At 36.9% G+C, this 27,801-nt stretch overlaps 1 protein-coding gene across 1 annotated transcript in view; it reads right to left on the bottom strand.

The window, feature by feature from the left end:
* Window positions 1–27,801, bottom strand: part of ATG7 (autophagy related 7) — a 111,795-nt gene that overhangs the window by 25,275 nt on the left and 58,719 nt on the right. The window contains exon 17 of the mRNA XM_007434320.4: window positions 22,516–22,638. Within this exon, the coding sequence (XP_007434382.1) occupies window positions 22,516–22,638 (123 nt within the window). The remainder of the gene's footprint in view (window positions 1–22,515; window positions 22,639–27,801) is intronic.

The following is a 27,801-nucleotide window of genomic DNA, read 5'->3' as shown; positions in this document are numbered from 1 at the left end:
CAAAAAGTTTTAAAAATAAGTCTTGAACACATTGTTCTCAAACCGACTTAAATTCTTCTATAGTAAGAATGTTCCTCCATTATGTTAGTAAGTATCTTCTCCTTTAATTGCTCTCTGGTTCCCTCTAGTTAACCTTCAAAGCCCAGTCTTATGCTTTGTTTCTTTTCAGAGTCAAAACTTTCCCACATTAAGGTTTCTTGGGGTTAATTTCAAAATCTTCAGCTGCATTTTTATAAAACTTAAAACAGCCTATAAAAACTATTCTTTCAAATCCATCTGGCCCCTTAATTGTCCACAGTCAAGATTGTAAACTCCCTTTTGCTAGTTCAAAAATTAGAGTTTTTTTTTTCCTTTTTAATCTTTAAACTTACTGAAATCTTTTTTCAAGGGTAAAAGGAAATTCTGGTATGCAGCAACTTGCCTTTCAGAAGGTTTTTAATTCCAAATAAACTATTAATAGGTAGTTTCCTTGTCAATTAAAAGAGGAAGTATATGCAAATCTAATGTCCTTTTGAAGGCTCCGAGCTGCAGCTTGGGTTCAAAGTTTCCTGTGACTCCCAGAGTGCTCAACCCGCTGGAGATCGCTAATTTGTGATCTCTTCACAGGGAGCTTCTGTGTGGAGTATCTGTGGTGACCCAATCATCTCCTTTGTCCAGAGATGGCCCGAAGAGCTGGATCCTTTGTTGGCTCTTCTTAACTGCTGTGGCCGTCAGCTCTGCAAAAACGAAGCCATCTTCAATCCACCATTACTCCCCTGGAAGCCACCATGACAGAGAGGTTTTAGAAAGCAACCAACCTATAAGAACTTTGCCTATATCCAAGAATCAAATGAGATGGACAAAAAAAAAGGTTCCCTGAAAGATTGCCCATGTTCATTTATTTGGGTATCAGTTGTTGCTTAAATATGGTGAATGTTGATTACTCACCAAACTCAAGTGTTCTCCCATGCACTATGTGTGTGTAATGATATATACTGTATAATAGGATAGGTGGAAAGACTTCTTCCACTCGCTTCAATGCTTACTCCTGAATTTGGATCTCACTGATCTTTTACAGAATACAACTACAGAATGATCTTCAAATGATTTCCATGCCATCTTTTCAATCAGTCACTTTAAGGGAGATTGCCTTACAAGAATTACTTTTTCTAAAACTTTGTTTTAATCAGAGCTGAATTATAATACAGCCATTTCAAAATTTGAAATAGGAAACTAATAAAGGAAAGAATAAAGAGCAGGCACGTGAACTGTTTCTTTTTGCAATGCATAATTAAATTAAAATCACTGCCTAGGTTGTTATTTAATTTAATTAAGGTGAAGGCCAAACAGTGTGAATAAAATGCAGAGAAAAAGGACAAGGTTTCAGGACAAGGGAATGTGAATTTCTGATCCAAATATCAATGATATCCAACAGATTTAATTAAAAAGCTCTGTATAAAGGAAATGTGCAAGAAAAACATCTCCAGATTTTAAGCTTACTTTCTCCTTTAAGGGAATGGAAAGAAATAAAGTGGGAAATCCTGCTAGCACACACTTTGTGTGGAGGAAACAGGATTTGGCTAAGAACTTCTGTATTTCTCATCATAAAAATCTTTATTGTGCTCTTTAGAAGTGCCAAGGATTGAAACTCAATGTGCTTCCATAATTTTATTAAAAAATGTAAAATTATATCAATTACCTTTTATTCTTTAAGCATTTCTAATCCATCTTGGGCAAGGGTGCTTTCTTCAGAAGAGTGTGGTAGAGGAACTATTATTTGGGTACAATCTATTTCCTGATGACATCCTTTTATCTTTTTATCTTTTATCATAATCAGGTTTGCCAGGAGCTTCACATTTTACAAGATTTCGCATACTTGAGTTTTTCTAGCATAAATCTCATTGAGATTTATTTTAAATAGGAAAACAAGGTATATATATTTAAATAAATAAAAGTGCCCCCTATTATAAATATCCTATATGAATAGTACCATCATACCAAATGAAGTGATAAAAGCCCTGTGTTGGAATACAGTAAATGCCTCTATTGATATGGTTGCTAATCATCTTTCCTATCCAACCACCATGACTTAAAGGGAAAAGACACCTTTCCCCTCAGCCGTTTCACACAAAGCCATTTTCCAAAGAAGTTATATGGAGAATCTAAATTGTTGATACCCAGTAAGTCAAGTCTTTATACGCAAACAGTTCTATTTAGAACTCCACATTTCTAGACGTCCCATTCTCTAGTTTTCTTATTTAACATTATTTTCCTCCAGTATCTTTCAGAAAGAAAATAAGATGCCTTGCTCAACAGAACTATTTTAGTTATAACTTACAGAAAAGTTAGTAAAATGCCAGAAGCCAATTTTTTCTAATGCTTTGATTCTAATATCAGGTTTTCCAGTTGTGCATTTCAAAGCAAAGACAAACTGTCTTATGATTTCACTTGAAATACCTAAACCCAGCATAAAAACAATATATTTTTAGTCAAATTGAAATAAAATGCATTACATCATTGTGTGTAAATAAACACAACATTTCATAACATAAATAACTATTATTGTGTTTGGTCAGCATTTTATATTTTACATGCTGTTGTTTTTTTAAAGGTTGTGTTTTTTCAATTTTTTTCTATTGTTTTTTCCATTTTTTCTATTGTTTGTTTTCGTTGTATGCAGTCCAGAGTCACACTGTTTGAGTTGGGTAGCCCTATAAATCCTGCAAATAAATACTTAACTAAATAAATAATTGATGGAAAGGATTATATTAGTTCATAATTACAGATAATTAGAATATGAAATCATTTTTTCCTTTTTAAATGCTGCAGTAAAAATCCTGATTTTATGTGCAATAACAAATTTTCTGGTAACCTGAATTTTCTTCATTGGTATCTACTTCCTATCTTCAAGCAAAAACCATTTTGCATTATTCTCATCATTCTCATACATGTTGTCCACTCAGCTCCATATTTTGGTTTATTATTTCCTCCATTTGTTCCCCTTTGCATCTTTCACCTTTCTCCTCAGCCATTTCACACGAAGCCATTTTCCAAAGAAGAAATTATATGGAGAAAAATCAATAACATTAAATCTTAATAAGTAAGCGACCAAATGTTTGTATCACCAGATCAGAGCGCCTCAGCAGATACCTCTACAGTGATCATACACTCTCAATACTAGTCCATCTGTTTATCAATACTATTTATGCATTTAAAATGTGTTCAACCTTTCATTTCTAGTGAAAAAATTCAGATGCTTTTATTATGTTAGGAGTGCAAAAGAAAATCTGATTCTGTCAAACAAATAAATGTGCCATCACTATCTTTCCAAAATGAATGTGCAGAAAATGAATGTCCAAAATATATCCATCATTCGTAAAAGAGGCCATGATCAACACAACTAAACATGGAATTTGGAACAGAATTTCTTTGAAAGCCTTAACGAGTAAGCAAAGTTGTATACCACTTATCACACTTATGCTATCTGCTCTTTTAAGCTGGTGCCAAATTCCCATCCCTTATAGTCATAGCAACTTACAGACTAGATCTGTTTAGTTTCAACCTTGGAAATGCATCAGTGACTTTGGAGACATTGTTTCTGAAGGCAAAATGGAATGCTTTTTGAAATAAGTTTATCCTTGGGTTAATTTTAATGCCTGGTAGCCTAGAGCCACTAACATTTAGATACAGTGGCTTCCAAAATCTGTTTCAAAATCAATCAATCAATCAATCAATCAATCAATTTATTTATTTATAAATTCAAACTTGTATGTCACCCATCTCACTATACAAGTGACTCTAGGCGACTCACACATAAAAAGCACAAAAACAGTTAAAAATGCAAACAAAGTTAAAAAGACTACAAATGGAGTTAAAAAGTGGAGAGAGCATCCTCAGGGCACTAACCACCCCCAGTGTTGGGAGTCCCAATTAGATCCCCAAGCTAGTCGGCAGAGCCAGGTCTTAAGACTCTTCTGGAAGGCCAAAAGAGTGGGGGCCAATCTCACCTTGGGGAGCAAGATATTCCACAGGGTGGGGGCAACAGCAGAAAAGGCTCTACTCCTAGACCCCACCAGCTGAAATTCTCTAGCCAATGGGGTCTGCAACATGACCTTCCTGCTGGATCAGGTGGGATGGGTGGATGTAACCAAGACGAGGTGGTTCCTCAGGTAACCTGGACCCTTGCCATGAAGGGTTTAAAGGTCACCTTGAATTGGACCCAGAAGCAGACTGGCACCAAATCTCAAGCTGCTCACCAATGATAAAAGGATTCACCATGGTGTCCAATCAAAGCTGAAGAACTGGGCCACAAATAAATATTGAAAGGTGATAGAAGTAGAGCTTTCTAGAATTAGGACAATGTTGGCTAGAGAAATTAGCATTAAAAGAAAGGATCCTCAAAAGAAGGTGGAATGAATGGAATGGAAGAACGGAGAGTGGGTGGGTTGTTGCCTTGTGTTATAGGCATGTTATACCTATTGTAATTATGGTTTGTTGAACAATCTATAGTAGCCTGGTTCATGCATAACATTAAGCCAAAATCAGACAAACCACATTAGGACTTAAAATGATGTGGGAAGTTTCAAAGGAAACTCTTCCATGAGTAACAAAAAATAAGTGTATGTGCTAAACCAAAGTTATTGTCCATTTGCAAGAATAAATCTTTTAGTACCTGAATATTATGGATGAGGTAGAACTGTCTCCAGGGACAACAAAGATGCAACACCCACAGATTCCTTTCAAATTTGGAGAGCTGGGATAAACCCATGTTACAGGTCATGAGTACTGAGAGATAAGTGGATATTACAGAAAACAAATCATACCAAAATTTGAAACTAAGATACCAAGACAAAATAATCCAGAGACATGAATGACTGTGAGTAATAATGCAGGATAATGTTTTGAGTAATATTAATTACTACTCATTACTACATTTCCATTTCCTATGAATTGACACTGCACCTGAAAAACTCATTAACAAAGAAAGATAGAAAGCTTGAATGGAAAGCAAGGTACATAAGCGTTATTTCAGAGTACAGATAGATATTTTAAAAACCTTCCGGAGTAAAAATAAAACTATGAATGCAATGAGGCATTTTCCCCAATCTGATATTCTCCCAAAGACTCTGTGTATAATTCTCATAATTCCTACTCTACATACATGATGGATTTGTGGAATGTGGATTACTGCTTCTATACGATAAAGCAATATCTTACTGATTCTTCCAAACATGTGCAAAAGGGAGATGATTTTCATGTGGCTTTCTTTAGGTGTTCAGTTAAACATACAGAGGGCTTAAACTGGATACTGAACACCAGTGTGCCTGCAGCTGCACTTTGCTAGGGCTCTAGACTGGGCACAGATCTGTACTCAAGAATACAGTATATCTCCTTAAGTCCCTCTGAATTTATCCAGTTTGAAGCTTTTCATCAGTTCATCAGAACACTAAAGAGAACAAGTGATTGGCTTGAATGATAGTCAGAAGTAAATATATATAAAAAAGGAGGTTGGGGAGGAATAATTAATCAAAAACTGAACCAATAACAAATGTGCCTCCAAAAGGTGTCATAAACCATTGCCTTTGTTTCATAATTGTCTTTCATTTCATTTGCCTTTGTTTCCATCAAAAACACTATTATTAAAGAAAGAGGATTAAATGTGGAAAAAATAAATCAATTGAATGAGAACACCTGAGAATACCATGGACAGCCAAGAAAACAAACAAATGAATCCTTGAACAAATCAACCCAGAGTTTTCACTTATTTCAAACACATTATGCGAAGACCTAGCTCTTTGGAGAAGATTCTGATGCTGGTAAAGGCGGAAAGAAAGAGAAGAGGATGACCAGCAGCGAGTTGGATGTGCTGAGTTACAGTACACCACTGGAAGATCTGAAGTCCAGGTTAGGGACAGATTGTCATGATAACTTGATGGTACAATATCAATAAATTAAACACCATTGTGAATAACTGATAGAGAAGAATCAAATCTTTTAAGTGTGGTGAAGTAACCAAGTCGGTGCAGCCCTTGGGAACCCTGACATAGATGTTCACGTAGACAATGGAAAGTTTAACTGATACTTATGCCAATTATTTATTTTGTCATGTTGCTTTCTTTTCTGCTATTAAGGAATCATTTTGATGCAAGTATCTAATTTGAACATTTATCAATCTGTTTATATTTCACTTAAAACTTCATTGAGATTCACTTTTTTCCTATATATTTGCTTGACACAGCTCTACATTTTGAACAATTTATAAAAGTGTATCATTTTTAAAAGATGACATATTTCAAACATCACCAGAAAAACCATTCTGTTGCAGGAGATGAATTTTTTCAGGTAACTTTTGTTCTTTTCTTTTGTTGGAAGGGACTAAAGTACTTCTAATTTTGGACAGTGACTGTGACAGTTTCTTCCTTTCCTTGGCTCTCTAGGATGTGTAGTTTTACAGACTGTGATGCATTATCACATGATACTTTACTTCTCCAGGAATAATCTAATAATAATATGAAAATAACTCATAACCATGAATGCTTGCATTTTTAAAGTCAATGCCTAGCAGATACCAGTAAGATTTAAAATTTTAATTGTTTGCTGAAGAAAAATTAGTTAATAAACTGTTTTCCTTTCAATGAGAACATTTTAAAAAATAAAAATCATACACCCCCACTCCCACTCCTTATGTATCATGAGCCAAATGCATTTCACATATGTGAGCAGAGAATACTGGCATTAACCACATGTGAAATAAACTGTTGGCAGGAAAATTAGAATTGTGTGCCATTTAGAAAATTGGAATCAGAAGAAATGTGGCTTTTCCAAAAGTGAAGAAACTTAACAAAAGAAAAGAGGAAGTGGTAATGCTCTGTGGCAAAGTTAGAAACTTCATCCAAAAAGGTTCATTTATCTAACTATACACTAATCATTAAATCGCTAAAGATTTAAGATTGTCAAATTCAAAGATAGGAGGATCATGATATACTCCTTCTGTTGATATACAATTTGCAAGCAAGCAATTGCCTCATCTGACAACAGTAATTCAAAAGATTGCATGAAAAGATTATTTGGTGTCTTTTCCATTCTGCCAAGCAACCCAAAATTTCTGAAATTCCTATAATAGGTGCTACCATTCATATACTCACTGGTGCCAACCACACATCAAAATCAAACAACTTTTAGTTGTTTTGAGAAAACCAACAAGTGTAGGAGCTGTACTTTCCTGGGCAGGCTGTTCCAGAGGGGCTATAACACAGGCTGCTACCTAATCCAACCCCCCCTCCCCCATACTTTTCTCAGAGGGGTTGTTCCCAGCAGGTCCTCTCTAGATGACTGGGCCAGATGGGTAGATTCAGTTGTCATGAGGCTTAGCCTGATGTATCACAGTGCTCTGCTGCAAAACTTTATAAACCAGGACTCTACCTGGAAGCTTACTGGCAACAAATGGTAAAACTGGTGTTACCAACTGGTGTTGTTCAAGACTAGGCAGACTGACTTGCCAATATCCTAGTTTAGCTGCTGCTTTTTGTACCAGTTGCCACTTCCAAGTTGTTTCTAGAGGCAGCCCCATCTAAAGCATGTTGTAGTAGTCTTATCAGGTGGTGATCAAGTCACTGACTGCACGTCATTCTGGTCCGGGTGCACCATCAAAAACTGGCCAAAGGCTTCTCTACCCAGGATTTTCACCTTCTGCTTGAGGAAGACCCAAGAATTCAGGAGGAACACCAAGTCACCAGTCACCTCTTTTAGAGGGGGCATGACACTGTCCAAAGTCACAGCCAATATTTATTGACTGATTTATTCATACCTTGTATTTATGAAGCCACCTAAGTCCATACAAAAATAAAAACAAAGTATGAAAACAAGCCATTCAACAAAGAATGATGGTTAAGCCTATGTAAACAACTTCACAGTCTCCCACACAATCATATCCTCAAAGGAGCCACCCACTCACTGTAGCTTAAAGCCTAGGGACATTACTACTATTTACCAATAAAGAAAATATTATTTTAAACTGAATTTTTTGATACCAGTTTGCATCTTAAGGTGGTAATCTGGTAACAAATTCAGAAAACTTAGATGTCTATAGATTGACTACCAGTTTCGGCCTTAAATTTTGCTTGTACTTTTCAAATAACAGAAAGGGATTTGGTCCTATATTCCCAGTTGAAAGGTGAATGGAAAGGAGGTGATAGCAGTTAATACAAACGAAAGCAATCACTATTGAATCTCCCTACACTGTCCTGGTTAGGTGAGGGTGGCCCAAATGGATGAATGAAAAACTCTTTTCTGTTGCAATGCTGGAGTTGAGACAATTTAGAAGAGTTTAATAAAACCCTTAATAAAAATGGGTATGATAGTATCATGTAATGATGGAGATCAAAATCTATATTGGTGGTGGTCCAAACATGAGTAAATGGAGTAGCCCATCCCTACAGAGGAAGCAAGAGCCTGAATCAAAGGTGCTGCTAAGGCCTCTGGGACAGACCTCTCCAAAAAATGGAAATGATGCCTTGACCTGCTAAGGAAACGTGTTACTGATAATCAAATCAGTTTGGGATCACAGGTGGGACCAAAAAAGAAGATTCCATAGTTGCTAAATATGCTGTTTATGAGTGTGCAGTTTTTGTCTCCAGGTAAGGTTATCATCAGTATTAATATTAAGCAGACCATCCCTATCAAAAGGTAGAGCCTCAATCCTAAATTTAACTTCAGGAATCTTAGATGGCCAGAGATCTTCATCTAGGGACTTTCCTACTGTTGGAGGCAAAGATACTGCACCCTGATCAGCCAAACAGTTCACAAATGGAGAAGTGGCCTTAGCAGTGTCTGAGAATGGCTGAGATTCAAGTTAACGGGACTGACAGATGGACACCTTTGCAGTTGGGAGCTAGTGGCCTTTAATGTCTGTTCCCAAAGAATCTCTCTTAACAGGAAGAGTGGTTTTCATATGTCTATTTCATAAAGGCCTGGCCACATTTACAGCAATCTACGAAATGCTCCTTACCCAGGCATAAGAGAGATTTTGCCTATTGGAGGGGGAATTTGCATTAGCATTTGTGGACGCGGGCGTTTAAGGTTACATAGAGTGGGGCAACTGCAGCTTTCCCAGTGGAAGGAAAAAACTAGTATGAAGAGAAACAATAATCTGAGCTAGTCTAAGGAAAAGGAAAATTCTCCAGAGAAAGCAAACAAATATGCTACCATTGTGGAAGGGGAAGAAAAACTGGGATTAGTGGGGGTGAAGCCTAGAGTGAATGTGTATCCTCACAGCTCATGCCAAAAATGTCTATGCTCTAGAAGATTTGAATACAGCTCTATGCAACACAAGCCCCTGTGTGAGTTGTCACAGAGACAACAGTGAAGAAACAGTAGATGCTTTAAATATATAGCTTTGTGCCTGAAAATGTAACATCACTATTAGAGAAAATCTTCATTCTTCTAGTCTCTCCTATTATTATATTTTAATTATATTCCACCCTGGAGAGAAGCCAGTAAGCAAGACATGTTGAAACAAAGAGAAAGTATCCTGTTTCACATAATATTGAATAGGGTTCTTTTTAGCATGCTCTGACGATCAGTCTCAATAAAAGGGACATAAAAGCAGCAGTAAAATGAGCATTGTTTCTAACTGTTAACATAATAGAGAGATACTACTTAGAGGCAAATAGTTCAGTTGTTACCTTTGCTATCCTAACAAGAGCCAAGAATAAATGTAGATGAATTTGTGTATCTTCCTCCCCTTCCCCCTGCTGTTTTTATTAATTTTAAAAAATCCTGGGACAAAGTCAGGCAGATGTTTTCATTCAGGATTATTATTATTATTTCAGCCCCAGCCATGCAATCCTAGCCAGTTTGACTGAAGTTGGTCTTCTGCTCAGCATGGGATATGATCAGGCCAAAACACTCATTAAACAGCATGTAGCAGACACAGAACGCCAACTGGATCTAGCCAGGTCCCCGACCTTTATTGTCAGTGAATCCAACAGGTACTGTACCTCCCCTATGACACATTTAACTAAACCCGAAGTACCTAAACACTGGAGGGCCTTTACTCTGGCACAATGCCATGCCCTCCCCTCAGCTGTCCTTGAAGATCCCTTACCCAGAGAAACAATGCCCCTGTGACTCTGGACACCCAGAAACAACATAGCAAGTGCTTCTCCAGTGCCTGTATTACAGAGACATTCATACTAGCCTCATCACACCATTACTGCACAAATACCCAGGGCGCATAGGACAATTTTACACCTCCCTGCTGCTTTCACATATCAACCCTGCTACAACATACAATGACCTGCACAGCAGTGATTAAAATTCGTCAGATGGTGACCTCTACCACAAACTAGACTTAATGAGCATACAGTTCATCATAATAGAGAGCTCTGTAATTTGATATAGTCTGCCGTATACTAACCTTTATGCTCCCCTACACCCATCTAATGCTCCTATCCTCCCTTTTTAGATCCTTTTAGATCCTTTTTATATATACTTTCTGCTTTATATCTTTTAGCTTTTCAAAACTTTTTTTTATAAACTCCAATGTATCTTTTATGCTTTTTAATTGACTATAACCCACCCTCCTTATGCTGGTCTCTGACCATAATAAAGATTTGAGTTGGTTTTGTTAAATGCAATACTGAAACTCTATACCAACCTTACTTAATCTGGTTCCTTCCAGACATGCTAAAATATACCCTTCATACTGACTGGGGATGATGGAATATGCATGCCCAAACTGAATAAGTGTGGGTGCCCCTCAGCTATGCTGGATTAAATTGGGAAAGGCTGCTCTGCACCTTCTATATAAACTATGAAGAGCAGATAAAAGCTAATTTTATGTTAGCAATTGTCTACTACAACTTCATTCTTAGTTTGCATTTACTTTTTTGACAATCTGATTTTTAGTTCAATGCACTTTTTTTTTAAAAAAAGCATGTTTGTAAAGTATAAAAGAATATACCCTATAAGGTTTGTTTCATCAGTATCTTCAAATGGCAAAGTGCCAGAAGAATACCAACAAATGTGCTAATAAAGAAAGGTTTAAGCTTCAGCCCTGTAAAATATTATAAATGCTTTAAAAATGAAATGAGGAACTCAGTCACGTATGAGTCACTCTTCCTTTTTGCTGGATTGCAGCATCAAACCCTACCCCATCTCTGAATTTCAGAAGGGATACTCTTCATTTCTATTTGATACTTTAAAATAACTTTTGATACTGATACATTCATATCCAATACTGCAAGAATTTAATTATAAACATAAACATTAAAATGTACTCTACCTGGGTCTGCCCTCACCAGAAACCACTCAAAAACACAGGTGGACCAGAATGCAGCAGCTTGAATAGTTATGAGTGTGCCTCTGTTTGTCCATGTAAACCTGCTACTTGAAGAGCTGCAATGGCGGCAATTCAAGGTTCCAGTTGTCACACTTAAAGCCCTTCATAGCTGAGGACCTGGATATCCACGAGATTACTTGCTCCCAATAGTTTCTGACTGCTTAATTAGGAAGAGCAGGTTTCGTCCAGGCTTCCTCTTTCATCTGCAATGATCTCTGAGGTGAGCTTTCTCAATCACTGCCCCCTTCTCTGAAACAGCACCCCCACCCCCAAGATTTAATTAGCCCTACTATATTAGGATTTAGGAAAGCAATCAAAACCTGCTTATTTTAGCAGGCCTTTCTATATGACAATTAGGTTTTTATGATTTCTTGGTATAGGAATATTCAGCTATTATTGTGTTAAATTCACGAATGTAATGCTTGTTAGTTATCTGTTTCTATTTCTTAGTTGTTTTAAAACTATTTACACATGGTAGAGTTGGTCAACAGTTAGATTGGCATCTAAACAATCAAACAAGTATATGGAATAGGTGATGTTGGAAGGGGTCATTCAGGCCATCAAATTCATACCCAGCTAAGTGGAAGACTTCAAGTTAAAGTATCCCCAAGAGATGCCTCTTCAGCCTCTACTAGAATATATCCAGGAAAGCGGAGCCTGTCACCTCTGGTTCCACTACTGAATTGCTATCACTGTTATAAAATTCTTCCTGACACTCAGTTGGAACTGGTCTTCCTGTAACTTACTAACATTTTTCTTTGCCTGGTACTCTGGAATAATAGAAAACAGGTCAGAATTATTGTTTATGTGACACCACTTTAGTATATGAAGAATGTTATATTCCACCTCAGTCTTCTCTCCTTAAGCTTAAATATGCCTTGGTCCCTCAACCTTCCTTTTGGAAACTCCATGATTAATTGGAACTAGGATCTGTGGCAGACACATTATACAGTATATTGGGAAACATGCAAATGATCATCACTAAAATATGCATGCCTGGAAATAACAGTATCACAGATGGGGGGAGAAGTTTTAATCTGATTGTAATTGAAATCTAAAATTGTTTTTCCAAGATAATTAATATCACAGTATAAAAGGGCTGCATAGTAAAGCAAATTAATAATCTACATCTTATCTCTATCAATTAATCAATGGTAATTTTTAAAGGACCATATTGACATGCTCCCATTTAATTTACCAAACCTCTTATCTATCTGGAAATGGGAAATAAAAGCCAAATTCTAAAACTATAATTAACAAGACTTTAAGAATTACACATCAAAAACAATAGTTTCCATAAAACTAAATTATAAAGCTTATGAAATCACACTGTTCTTATTCAGCCAACCAAAAATTAACTAAATTGCAATTAATTAACAAAATCTTAGAATATACTCCTCATTTAGCAACTGCAATCCAGTCCTTAAATCGGAAGCAAAATGGTTGCTACATGAACATGTGACTGAGAGAGAGAGATGCTGTGAAGATCACTGGTTGCTATCTCTTTCAGATAAAGTTCTCTCGTGCAGCTTCAACAGCATTACTCTCACTTCAGTGTGCGTTGTTGTCAGGCACATGGAATTTAGTCATATGTGCACGCATTGGTTAAAAAATGATTTTTAAAAACTATTGTATTTGTGAATGGTTGCTAAACAAGGTAGCCGCTAAACAAGGAGTGGCTGTATTTTCAGTAGGAAGAAACATATGTAATGTTACTCTATTTAACCTTCCATTTAAGCCTTGAAAACTTCTGTTAAAACTAATTATTACACATAAGCAAACACTGCAATGATTGAGTAGATAATTTAAGGCTGAAAGCATTAATTAATATTAATACATTACTGGCTTAATTTGAAGACGTATACTGTAAAATCTGTAAGGCATTTAATATATGAAAAAGCAGAGAAATATTGTGCATGTATCAGCAACAATATCACTTCATGATAATTAACATGAATACACTTCATGCTAATCCTCAAACTGTTTTTTAAACAGTACTTATATAAGAATGCCATATGTAAAACAGTAAGAGGGAGGGAAAGATAGCAGTTAGGATTTCAAAAATATAATTTCTCAACCAGTGGTAGCACAGAGAGGATTAAGTGCCCTGATTATTATATCTTTTCCAACGTTGGCAAGCATTTAGTTTATCTAAAAAAAGTTTTAAATTTATTATATTCCCTTGGGTCAGGATATAGAGATATCTTTTAACATATGTATGGGAACCTCTACCCTACAGACTAAAAATAGGCTTGTAGGGGGTTTCCATCTGACTCTTACGTTTCTTCTCCAGGCCAGAAAAGTTCTTATCACCAACCAGCAGCTGAAGAGAGATAAGACTTTTCCTCTTCCATGTAATGTAACCTGGCTTAAAAAAAAATCTGATTGCAGCATAGGAGGGGAGTGTCTGGGAAGGGAAAGTTGTATAGTAGGAGACTGTAATGAAACTGCAAAACTCTGTCAAAAGTACTTTTTTAGTTATACTATGCAATTTGCTACCACAAGATGGATGGCCACCAACTGAGCTGACTTTAAAAGGATATTAGTGCAGGATAGGACTATCCATGGCTTCTAGTCATGACAGTTAAAGTTTGTCTTCACGCATATTGGCAGCATTCCCTTAAGTATGTGTTGAAAAGCAATGGGAGTGAGCATTGTATTCATGCCCCATTTGTGAACTTCCCTGTGGCATATGGTTTGCCATTACAGAAAATGGAATATTGAACTAGATAGAATTATAGAATTGTGGAGCTGGAAGGGACCAGAAAGATTATCTATTCCAACCTTTTACAATGTGCAGGAAAATCAGTTAAACAATCCTCAAAAAGTAGCTGGCCATCATCCACTTATGGAGAAAGTTATTGAGATGGACAACCCACAATCTCCATAAGTTGAGTATTCCATGTTGCACAGCTCCTGGCATCAGGAAGGTTTTCTTTAAGTGAAATAATTTCATCTTCAGATAACTGCAACCTGTACTCATTATTCCTAGTGCTAGTTTCTGTGGCAATAGAAAATAGTTCCTGCATCTCTCCTGTGGCAGCCTTTTGTGTATCTGATACCATGTGTCTCCTTAGTCTTCTTTTTCTCTGTATCATCTTTGTCACTCTCCTCTGAACCTGTTGTAAGTTGTCAATTATTTTCAGGAAATGTGATACCCAGAATCATAAACAGTAATCCAGGTATGGTCTCACTAGTGCAGAATAGAGGAGAACAGGGACTTCACATATTGTTGATACAATGCTTTTTCTAATATGACCCAGAAGTATACTAGGCCTCTTAGCAGCTGTCTCTCACCACTCCCTCATATTCACATTGTTGTCACCATGTCCTTCAGAAATATATTGCTTCCAAGCCATGAATGCCCCATCTTGTACCTGTACAAGAAGTGCCTGTATGTTACAGGACAGAATAGAATCAGTAAAATATGTAGGCTCCCTTTTGTGGGATGTATTCCATGGGAGGCTGGACAGCCACCTTTCAGAAATGCTTTAATTTGGATTCCTGAATATGTTGGATTCTGCAGTCTAAGTAACTTTTTTCAACTCTATGATTCCATAACATTTGATTTGCATATTGAATATTCCTAATTCAACATGTGATCTGGTAAAGTTTAAGGTGAACATTTGCCCACTCTTGGCTTCTTCTGTACTGTCAAAAAGTCACAGTGAGGCTGCAGAAATTATGGAAGATTTAAAATGAAGCAAGCAGTATTTACTAGTATAACAAGGAAGGATGGAATAACTCCATGCAGGAAAGCCTTGCTTCTATAGTTTCTCCTCCTCACCTCTGTCTTTTAAAAAAAGTTCCATTTATAAAAGTTCTATCAAATGGTACTCATTTCACTTTTCAAATGACTTATGCTCTGCATTGCTAGCTGGCTGTGCTCCATTTGGCTTCCAAACATTTGCCATGGTCTGGGATTGGCTTGTTCTCCATCTTTTAACTTCCTAATCATAGTTTCTACAGTCTTGTTTCATTTCAGTGCAATAGTTGTCCAGAAGAATTGCTCAACTTAGCTGTGCTGACCACAAACTAAATAGGCTGTCCCTAAAGGTTCAGCACAGACAGAACAGACTAACTTCTACCAAGTCAATAATTTGAGGAACAAGAATAAAAGTACTGTCATCTCTTTGAAATATCAAATTACTGAAACTTTAGTTCACAGGACAGGACTTATTTTTCCACGATGAAGCTAAATTGAGGATATTTATGCTATTTTTATGGTCATCATTACCAGTTCATCGGTAGGTCCGAGCTACTCATCACCCAGGAGATCATCATTTTCACCAACCATTCCTAGCTTCCTTACTTCTCCCACAGCAGTGGCTACCACTTACAAGGAACTTTTACATCTGATGATGCTGTGTGATACATTTTTAAATTAACCAGCAACATTTTTATTGCATAATCTGAAGCTTGCTCAACTCAGCCTCTTGGGGAATTTGTTTTGTATTAGGCAAAAAAATACATGTTCATCATTAATGGACTTTGCGCAATAATATGCTACTCTCATTATTTTGAATACTGATTCAAAGTAATTCAGTAGTGTTTCTCACATTTAAACACAATTATGTCTATATCAGTGAGAAATGCAAATCTTGTATCAAAAACTATTAAATAACCAGTAACAAAGCTCAGTAGTGTATGCTATGAAGAAGAAACTATTATTGAAGATGGTACATATATGAGTATTTGAGTATATGATATATATTTCAAAGGCTCATCCACAAACTCTCTCTGCCCCAACAATACGATAAACTGTTTACTGTTTATAGTGGGCATGCCCTCACAATAGTCTTGATTGTGGGGCCAGTCTGCTACTCAGGCAGGCTGAGGATAGATCAAAGAGATCTGACCAAAAAATGTGTGTTCAGTGTAAAACTGAACAGGTCTTCTATATGTCACATGGAGGAGCTGCCTGAGTGAGGTCAGTGAACTACAGGGTTCCAATTGGCCCACTACAAGATCACCCCCTTAAATCTGGGTATGGGACTCTATGGCTCCATGGCTATCTCTGCTTTGATTGCCAGAGAGAACAGTGAGTTGCCAGTTCTGGCCTCTGAACCCCAATATACCCAGAGATGGCCTTTGGTGAGGAAGCTGGACTTCAATGGCTGGAGGAGAAAGGTAGGCAGAAACCTTTTTCCCTGCTCCTTGCTCCCCTCAGTGTAGTAGCAGAAACCACCGCCTCCTCCACGCCAGAAGAGCAACAACTCTGTTGGCCTTGTTTCTGAAGTACAGCAAGTGGAAGGCTGCAGGGACAGTGGTTCTCCAAATAGCCTACTTTTCTCCTGTCTTGAGAACAGGAGGAAAATACACTGCAGGAGATAACCAAATCATAACAGCATCATGCTGCTGAATAGTCCCAAAAAATTACTGTCAGGTTAAATACATACACAATGGGCATACATACATACATACATACATACATAAATGTGAATAATTAAAATACTCTTAAGTGTCATATTTAAGCTTGTATAAGTAGAAGACAACTAAATGATATTCATATAGAACTAGTATTCAACAACTCAGTTTACAAGATGCAGACTTGCTTCAAAGAATTCACAGCAACAGTTATGCGTTTATGAAATCTACATCTGGAAGTAATTTGTACAAATGCAACTAGAACTTTCTCTTCCAATTCCAAGGACCTACAGGGGCCTATATACCATAGAAGTATTCATTTGTGTGTAGACAAAACTGTTCTATAATTTATGTCTTTAATTACAGCAAAAAAGTTGTAATTCTTACTTGTTGTTGCAATTCTTACTTTTCACATGAGAATAACAGAAAGTGTCTCAAACAAGCTATTTATAATTTACTGCAATGGAACCTGCTATAAAGAACAACAACCTACATGGAAAACCACAGTTCCTTCACAAGGAAATACATTTTAAGCAAAACACACTTTTGCAATTAATCCGAATGGGATTTATTTTAAAAAGTTATGTTTATTTTATAAACATAAAAGACGATCAAATTAAAATGATCTTGGTAGCAAAAGAATAAGAGCAACTCTAAAGTTTTACTGGTGTTGTCTGCAGGTAAATGGTCTGTTTATGAGTGTCAGTTACAAACCAGGTTACATGAAGCTGAGATCTGCAGACCAAAACTAAGAATTATTAACCTGTAAACAGAATAAGCAAATAGAGATGAAGGGACAGAGAAAATTAACCATGCTGGTAAAGTGGTAAAATTAACCACATTGAGCAAAATGGATCCTTCTATCTAGTCTTTCCCTGCCAACTTTGGCTAATCGGTTTCAGTTCTCCCAAGGCTTTTGGGGCATTGGTTCTGAGTCCCAAGTGCAGGCAGGAATATGGCCTTAGACTCTGATAATCTGACTCTAGCCTGAACTTTGTGTGTGAAATCTGGCCTAGTTTCTGACTCTGGTTTTAATTGACTGGTGAATTGTTGGCTCCCTTGGAGCTGTTAACTTGCCTGTAGCCAGGCTTCTCTAATGTCTTGCAGCCTATGAGAAAAGACAGGTTTCTGGTAACATATGTGCCTTTGAAACCTTCCATGAAACATATGTTTAGTTGAAGTAGTAAATACTGTGATTATTTACATCCATAGAGCAGCCATTTTCTGCCCTGGGATGCTAGGTCAAATGTTTTGTGATATAACATTCATGGAACCCTTAAAGTAATAATCTGCTCACAAGCAGAAAATTAGGAACTTTTGACCATAGAATTCCATAATACTTTTGTCACAAATCTTGTTCATAGGTTTTGAGAAATCTTACATTCTTACTGAACTAATTTTTGTTTTCAGGCACTTCTGACTCTTCAGTGACCCAATGAATATAATTTCACCATGACTGTCCATCAGTAATTGCTTCTTTGAGTTCTTATAAGGTTGTGCTTGTATCATCAGAAACAGCATCTATCCATCTTGTCTTCTATCAGTCTCTTTTTCAATTGCCTCATTTTTTCCATGCATCAGGTTCCTCTCCTTGTTCATCATGACTGCTGCCTTCTTGTTATTTGTCCAAAATATCTAAGCTTTAACTTCATTATTAATGCTTCCAAAAAGCAGCCGGGCTTCACTTCATCTAGTACTCAATTATTTGTTCTTCCAGTCCAAGGAATTCTCAGTTTTCCCCAGCCCCACAATTCAAACGGATCCATTTTCTTTTGTTCACTCTTTCTGATAGTTCAGCTTTCCCAGGAAATATGTTATACTTGATAATATTTACCTTTGTAATCATATGAAAATGATCTGCAGCTCTAAATATATAATCCAAGTAGAAAAGTGTTCACTTGAAAAACAACAGATGCTGAGAATGGGTGGAGGGGTACTGGCAATATAGGAGAGTGAAATTAAGATATTAGCAGTAGTCAAATTACAGTAAGCCTCTTTTAGATTGTGTTGCAAAATACGGGGGGGGGGAGGAACCAAATATTTCTCAATTATAATAATAATGGCATGATTATGTTGGGAAGATATTACTCTGACATTTATGTAAAAATATGATTTAAAGTCAGTATGAATTACTAGAAACATGAAATCACAGATAGAGTCACTGAAAATGACAGAGCAAAAATTTTATGGGATTTTAAAATTCAGACTGATCGATACCTGGAACATAATACACCAGACACTACTGTCACTGAAAAGAACCATGGAAACCATGGTTCCAAAAATATGGAAGAAATTGTTGACTATGGTATCAATTATTTACTGGGGCCCTAGGTACAATATCAGAAGGACACAGAATTTGGATTACCTAAATTTGGGACAACTTATGACAGCCCAACTATAAATAACAGCACTGACTGGCACCTCATACATAATTAATCACTACTTTTATGATACTGAGCTTCAACATTTAGACTGTATAATTCACACCTGGTGATTTTTGTTTAATTAGGTGGTCTCAGCCAATCTCAGCATATTAACCAGAGATTGTTACAATATTTACTAATGCTTAATGTAAAGCCTGATGTATATTGAACATAATTCCTGGAATAGATCAGCTCAGCAACAGGAAAATGTTTGTACAGAGTAAAAATCTTAGCAGCTGATGTGGCACTTTCCCCAACAACTCTTGTTTTATAAAGCCATTAAAAAAAGTTTTAAAGAATTCTCTAGCAACATTCTGTGACTTTTGAATGTGCTCTGTTCTCTTTGGGGGTTGGGTCTTACCCTCTGGATTTTTAAAAAGACGTTTCATTCTTCTGCAAACCTTGACTGTTATATCCTCTCTTTTATTTCTCATTAGCTCCATTAGTCTCATTTTCAACCAGCTGATTCTTGGGAATATGGGAAATGGCATTCTTCTGTGTGGTTCCCAAGGCTATGGAGATGCATTCGACTCCCACAAGAGTTGGTAAAAATTCTTTCACCAAACTTTTAACTCTTAATTATCTTAACAACTGCTTTTAATTTTGGCTTTGATTTTAACTGTATTAATTTTGTTCTGTTTTATATTTCATACTTTTATTGTTGGAAATGCTTGTTATTATAAATTGCTGTCTTTATTGTTGCTCTCCTGAAGAAAGGCAGAACATAAATTCAATAAACAAAACAAAAAAATGATACAAATAGTATCATTATGATACTGCTGGATGATGATGACAAATAGTGAGAAACTGTCATCTTTATGCACAAGAAGTTCCATGATCAGACAATCAAATGTTGATCGCATCTATCCCATTTCTAAGATTACAAGGCCATGTCTGTCACAATGTTGATGGTGATTTGGTAACAGGGTAAGAGAGACAGTTTAGTCTAGCAGAGGGAAACCCTGAGTTCTAGTTCCTCCCTAGGCATGAAAGCCAGCTGGGTAACTTTGGGCTAGTCACTTTCTCCCAACCTAAGAAGGAGGCAAGGGCAAACCACTTCCAAAAATGCTGCCAAGAAAAGTCTGTGGCCTTGTCTGTGTAGTTGCCAGGAGTCAAGACTGACTCGAAGGCAAAGGGAAAAAAAAAGAAAGAACAAAACAGCAGACATACAGGATACAGCTATTCAGTATTATCTGGTGCCTAACTCCTACTAGATTTAGTTTGATCTTAACCATTTAAACTAACTATAGCGTTGTACTACTATTTTTCAATGGAACTGATTTCAGGATCTCCCTCACATACAGATGAACAAAAAGACAGATGCTCTTTCAGAGAAGGCAATGCTTCTTACAGGACAGACTTTATAACTAAACAGCCAGGCAGTTCATGAGTCATAAGACTGTGGAAAAAAAGCAGCAGTTACCCATGTTTTGAAGAGAAAAATTGCACTCTATTAATGGCTCTCTGGTCTTTACTCCAAACCAATTTCCTGTAACAGAAATGTGAAACCTCTGTGAAAATAGCTTTACTAAAACAGATCAGAAAAAGAGAAAGTATAATTTATTTTGGTCCATACCAAGGCCACATTCAGGCTCTAATAATAAACTGTAAGAAACTTTGCAAACCCTACTCAGAGCTGAAATTAGGACCTGATAACTTTAGACAGATGTTGGGATTCCTGAATCCTGTGAGCCCTAAAAAAAAATTGCTCCAAGAAGTACCAGGTACTTGAGCTAATTGAATACAGCATTCAGATAAGGACTGAAAAGTGATGCTCTAGATGTACTTGATATTATTGCTTTACTTGATTTATATGGCTGCCCAGTTTGCAAATTGTGACTCTGAATGGCTAAAACCAAAAACAGGACTAAAAAGGTGAAGAACAGGAAAGAAGAGAACATAGTGTAAACTAAGGCCAATCCATAATCATTCAATATTCCAACCATTACAAACACCAACTCATCCAGCATCTTGGCCCAGTGGTTAGTGGACATACTAACAGCTATCAGTTTCCAATATCTGTCAGCCATATGCTTTTGGTAACTTCATGAGAAGGGGATGAAAGAAACAGTGTACCTCCATTTTTCCCTAGCATCAGAGAGTCATTGAATCATGGCCTAAATTAATCAACATTGGCTGTACTCTTGTGCCACATGGTGGAAAGAAGCCAGGGAAACACAGCATCTTCCAAACTACCTTGGAATGTTTCTGGGGATATCCCCAGAAGGTACAGAATATGCATATGTTTTCATTGACTGAAAACAAATATATCAAGAGTTGAATCAGTATACTCCTGCATGACAATTTAAGGTAAAAAATGGGGTCATCCACAAAGAATACAGGCTAGATAGTAATCTTTTATGCAATCATATTTAATAACTTCGTAAAGAACAATACATTTGATCTATCAATTATCCAGTCAGTAAAGAAGGGTAACATACTATATGACACGGAATTTTTTGCTTACATAGATATTATAAAGATAATGCATTTAGGATACACCTTGATTATGTAAAGGAAACATTGAGTGTGCCACATTAGCTGAAGATATTACTTATACTGGGTACTTGGAATGCATGGAAATGTGCATATGCATGCACGTGCAGCACACACACACACACACACACACACAGATAGTATGATGCTTTTGAGATGAATAAATGAAAATTTGTGTTTTCCCCACAAAAACAGCAGATGCCTCCATCACGTATCTATTATTCTCTGGAAGCTTGACAACAACATTGCGCTATGTACATTGATAGCCACAGATGAAAAGACAGTAGGCATGCTATGAAGACACAGTGTAATTCAGTTTATGTGTTTATAGAGTTGTATCACACAGAGACCATTGGAGTTGGGTGGCTAATAAATTTAAATAGGATTGGTGACATATTCTCAGATGCTAAAGATAATGTAAGCTAGCATATGCAAAACTGAAAACACAAAAAATACAATGCCGTTTTATCATATAGCAATCACTGATACTTGTTAATAATTAAAATGCAACATTTTATGATAATAATAGCACCAGGAAAATAATTGGCAAATTGTTCCTTCAATCATACCTTATATTCACTCCCATATTAATTGATTGATTGAATATGTGCCATCAAGTCGTTTCCAACTCCTAGTAACCATGTGGATAGATCACTCCCATATATATATAGAATTAAAGAGAAACTGTTTGCTGTTTAACTTGACCCACTGGGGGGTGTGGACATATGATTTAAATAATCTGATATAATTTTAAGGAAGAATGAACTCTAACTGCTGCATGAATCTGATTCATGCAAGTTATATGAAAATATTAATCAGTAGTAATCTTCCAAAAGATCCAGCTATTACTAATTAGTGAACAGTAATTTTTACTCTTACTTTCTTTTGTTTATACTTGAAATACCTTACCTCAGCCGCTTGGGTCTCCTGATGTAATAAAGTCAGACCTGTGAGATCTTCTAAGAAAGAATGGGAAGAATTAAAAACCTTTGCTAGGAAATTAAAGCCTTCTCTTTCATACTGGTCAAGGACCTGTCAAAAGAAAACACAAAAGACAATGATATTATTTCTTTATGGTTATTCCAGCATCAGAGTTTTGCAGTATGGTTCTTAATACAAATTTACAAATTGCAACTTCCTATTTACAACAGAGATTTGTGTTTCTGCTAAGAGAATCATGAAAGTCCCTTTTTTATACCATTTAAATAAATGTATATTCTGATACCCATCTTTTCAAGGACACATAGCAAATGAACAGCTAGCGCTGACCTAATCACATTCACTTGTGAAATCCAGCAGTCTTTCAACCAATACAATTTCTTTCCTGGGACTATAGCTATACAAAACTTGCAGTATCTTAGTTAATCTGAATGAAACACTTCCAGTGACTCACTATGTTATAAGATTCTTCACTTCAGCTTAAACAAAAGACATTCATGTCCTTTGCCTGTATATAGTGAAATGTCAGTACATTAAGATTCAGTCATATTTTGGTGATTATTCATTTAAAGATAAACTGCATTATTCTTTGGACAATAACAACCTTTGCTTGCCCATTTCTTTAGGCCTGGCATTGCTAAAATCAGTGAATTATGAGGAATTTCCCCTTTAACAGAAACTATTCATGAGGGAGAGGGAGAGGGAGAGGGAGAGGGAGAGGGAGAGGGAGAGGGAGAGGGAGAGACCTCCCAGCATACTCACATTAAGAAATGTGAGACTTTTTTAGTAGAGAGTACAAAGATAGTCTAAGTTTTTCATATCATCAACTAAGTTCTAGAGTCAAATCCAATGCCATTTGTCTGTATTAGGCTTCTAAGTCATATGCATGTGCAGCAAAAACAAACAGGCAGCAAAACCCAATAAACACAAGTAAGTGAATGTTTCAAGGGTACATTTACATGTATGAATTTTATTTATCTATTATTTATTTATTAATCAAATTTATATAGCTGCCCATCTAACCAGAAGTGACTCTGGGTGATGTACAACAATCAAATAAAGCCACAATATAAAAACAATCATTATAAAACACTCATCATAAAAATATAAACAGTCGTATTAAATTTTTTAAAAAATCATTAAAAAATTAGGAGAGAGAGAGAACTATAACTACCACATATCACCCACAATAGGAGAGCCATCTTAAAATTTTGCAGGTTTCCTGGGACCCCCAAGCCTCAACCAGGTCTTGAGGGCCTTCCTGAACATTAACAGGGAGCTAACCTAACTTTGTGGGGAAGAATGTTCCATAAGCAGACGCCACAGCAGAGGAAGCCTGTCTCCTGGGACCCATCAAATGTAGGTCCCCCGCAGATGGAACATGTAGTGTACCCTCTCTGCCAGATCTAATGGGATGAGCTGATGTAATCGGGGAGAGGTGGTCCCTCAGATAACCATGCCATGAAGGGCTTTAAAGGTCAAAAACAGCATTGAATTGGACCTGGAAATAAACTGGCAGCCAATGCAGCTCATGGAGGAGAGATGTGACACATGCTGATCTAGGGGCACACATAATTCCCCACGTCACTGCATTCTGTGTCAGTTGAAGCTTCTGGATACTCTTCAAGGGCAGCCCCATGTAGAGTGCATTACAGTAATCTGATCTGAAGGTGACTAAGGCATGAGTGACTGTGAGTAGAGCTTCCTGATCCAGGAACGGGCGCAACTGGTGCACAACATGAAGCTGTGCAAAGGTCCTCCTAGCCATGACTGTCACCTGCTCTTTGAGCAGGAGTCCTGAGTCCAGGAGGACCCCCAAATTGCACACTGAGTCTTTCTGGGGTAGTGCCACATCTATACCATCCATCCCAAAGATGGTCTAGTCCTAGAACCAGTAGGACCCAAAACCCAGAGCCACTCCATCTTGCTAGGGATCAGCTGAAGCCTGTTGTTTCCCATCCAGATCCTCACAGCCTCCAGGCACCGGGATAAAGCATCCACACATCACTTAATTTGCAAGAGGCAAGAGATGTATAGTAGAGTATCATCAGCATACTGATGATTCCTCACCCCATGGCAACAGATGAGCTCACCCAGCGGCCTCATATAGACGTTAAAGAGGAGCGGAGAGAGCACCGACCCCTGCGGTACCCCACACAGTAGGGGCCGAGGGTGGGGCCTCTCCTCCCCGATCACCACCATCTGGAATTGACCCTGGAGAAAGGAGGTGAACCAGCACAACACCGTGCCACCCATCCCCACTACTCTAAGCTGATCCAGAAGGATACCATGGTCAATGATATTGAAAGCCGCTGAGAGGTCAAGTAGGGCCAGGATGGCTGCACAGCCCCCATCCCGCCCATGCCAGAGATCATCCAAAAGCGTAACCGATGCCATTTCCATCCCATACCTGGGTCTGAATCTTGACTGAAAATGATCCAGATAATCTGCTTCCTCCAAGGCCCAAACCAGAGTGAAAGGAAATATAAACACTGAATTAAGAAAATGTTACAGTAAGGTTAACTAGAATTGGCTCTCTGAAATTGTTGGAAAGTGTAAACTGCCTGGAAATCATATGTAAACTGCTCTTTGCTCCTTGGAGGAAAAGGAATATGTAAGAACTTTGCATTTTATATTCAAAGGGATTGGTATCAATTTGTTAAGTATTATTACCACTAAAATTTTTATATAAAATATATTTATGCTGCTTTTAATCATACAAAGCCAAGGTACATTGCAGAATTTAATAAAATAAGTACAATACATAGATCTGGGAGCAAGGTTCATAAGGAGTGAGCCATCGTCCAGGAGGCTCTACCTTAACATCTGCAGTGAATGGGTGTTTACTGTTTAATAAACATTAACTCATAGGATTTATACATTATTGCCATAATTCGGGCTTAAATAATTGTTAACTTGACTTTGGATTGTGTAAAGAGGCCTTCAAATCAAGGTCAGTTCTTGGTAACAGTATCTGTTCTTGGCAACAAAAGGGAACTGGCTTGCCATTGTTTCTGATTTCCTAGTCTAGCCAACAGTGACAGAATTCCCCTGTAGTCTCCTCATCTAAGTATTAATCAGACCTAACCCAGTTTAGCTTCTGAGATCAGCCAAGATCAGATAGATGCTGCCACCCACTGAGATTTCATGCTTGGTCAAAATAATTATTATATAATAATAGGAGACATGTACAGGGTGTACCAAAAGTCAGCCACCACAGACCAATCACTTTATGTTTTATTTTATTTTTTTTCACAGAAAAAGTTACTGTACTTAGGAATGTTCAAAAGTCATGGGTCAAACAAGAAAGAAAGAATTTAGAAGAAAATGGCAACCAATTTGAACATTTAATTAATTTACATAATAAATTGTCTATGAGGCCTGACTTTTGGTATACTCTATATATCTGTTCTACAGGAATGGAATTTTTTATTTCAGTTTTTCTTTTTATTCATTTTATTTATTTCTTTATTTAGACAAAGTAGCAAGAAAGAGGACTTTTTGAGTAATTTGGCCAATTTTGTTGGAATTATTTTGTTTACAATATAATTTTCCAGGCTATTTCCCCCTTCTTTCTCATTTGTTTTTAAATCATTTTGATATTATATTACACAGTTAATACCTTAACAGTATTAATAGATATACCATGTATACCTATTAGTTTGATGCAATAAAATATATGAAAAAAATAAACAGGTACTCCAAGGAATTTGTATTTTTGGGATGCCAATTTCAAGAAAATTAATAATATTTCTTTCCAATTCACTGCTACCAATTAAAACTACTTTGTTAAGGTATACTGCCTGTTCTCTCCAAGAAGAGTTGTAAAGCCCTGTCTTCCTTCATTTGTTGTGATTACACGATATTACAAATGTAGGGAGAGAGATTAAATCAAGTTACACATATACTTCTCTTAGTCAAACAGAAAAGAAATTAATTTGCAAAGGAAAATATAAGATCATGCAACTGCTAACAGGGTCTGTTCAATTTCTTGTGGAGATACAGAAATAAACATGTAAATGGTACAGGATGAGTCATGGATTTGGGATAATGCTGACTTTATTGTGATATTTATTCTGTGCTCTATCTTAATTTTCACAATGCTTAAACATTCTTAACAGCACATAACAAGCCCAGCTTAAGGCTGGTCTCTTTTAATACTACCTTGATAAGCTCTGATTAAATCTGTTTTTTTTTCCCCCAGAACACTCTCTTCCACCGAGGGCTTCCCACCCTGGCTACAGAGCCTGTTAGATAACAAGCTACTGCTTACTGCTCCTTCCAGGACAAACAAAACACAATCAGACTAGTTTTATCACAGTAGCCATCCATTCCTCCTCACAGAACAGAGCCAAAAGTATGATAAGTGCTCTTCCAAACATAGAACACAGACTATTCTTATCTGAGGACAGACACACACAAAGATAGTTTAAGTCTGATGTTGGCAGGAACACAGAATTAGGAGGGGCAATGTAAATTAGGCATTTGTCTTCAGGAAAGCCTTGAAGGTGGTTATAAAAGTGGTTGTACAAATACAGTGGAAAAGTCAGTCCAAGAAACAAAGACGTTTAGGTGGGAATTAAGGTAAGGACCTTAGGAACAGTTAACTTTTATTTTCATAGATCCAAGCAATCAATGGAATCAATGATAGGATAAAGATAAATGGCTCCTAGCCAATGAACTGCAGGAAGGGATCTTTAGGATATATGACTTGTAACTTATGACTGCATTAAATTGAAAACTCTTTGAGGCATGCTTAGCAAGAGCGTTCTCCTTCTTTTGGGGTGGGCAACATGCAATTCCTGTCAAACTGAATACCTTATAGGCAAAAAGAAAATATATAAATGACAAAAATAAATAAAAGGGAGGTGAGATTGCCTACCATTTTTCAACAACAAAAAAAGGAGGCATGGAAACCTTTCAGACGTAAGCCACCCCAATAAAACAACCCTTCAAAAGCAAATCTAAAAATCTTAGTCTTACTTAATGACATAATGGTGTCACTGTCCCACCCAGTAAGACCACCCACTTTGCCACCAAAACTTGATTTTCAAAGTGTAGCCTGTCTGCTCCTTTCTTGATATTATTTTGGTACTTATTACATATTACATATAAAATTCTACCATAATTCTACCATTGGAGATTATGGCAAAATGTAGCTAACAGCCTAGCCAAATGCACAGCAATTTCTAGCAATTGTCACTCTGTGGCATACTGAAATACATTTAGAAACTTGAATCATGATCAGTACCAATC

This window comes from Python bivittatus, unplaced genomic scaffold (assembly GCF_059951505.1).
Source record: "Python bivittatus isolate LINGU-HERP-01145 unplaced genomic scaffold, Pbiv_v1 ctg000080_np1212, whole genome shotgun sequence".
Lineage (NCBI taxonomy): Eukaryota > Metazoa > Chordata > Lepidosauria > Squamata > Pythonidae > Python > Python bivittatus.
The sequence above is the reverse complement of the archived record's forward strand: the minus strand, read 5'-3'. Positions and strand labels throughout refer to the sequence as shown.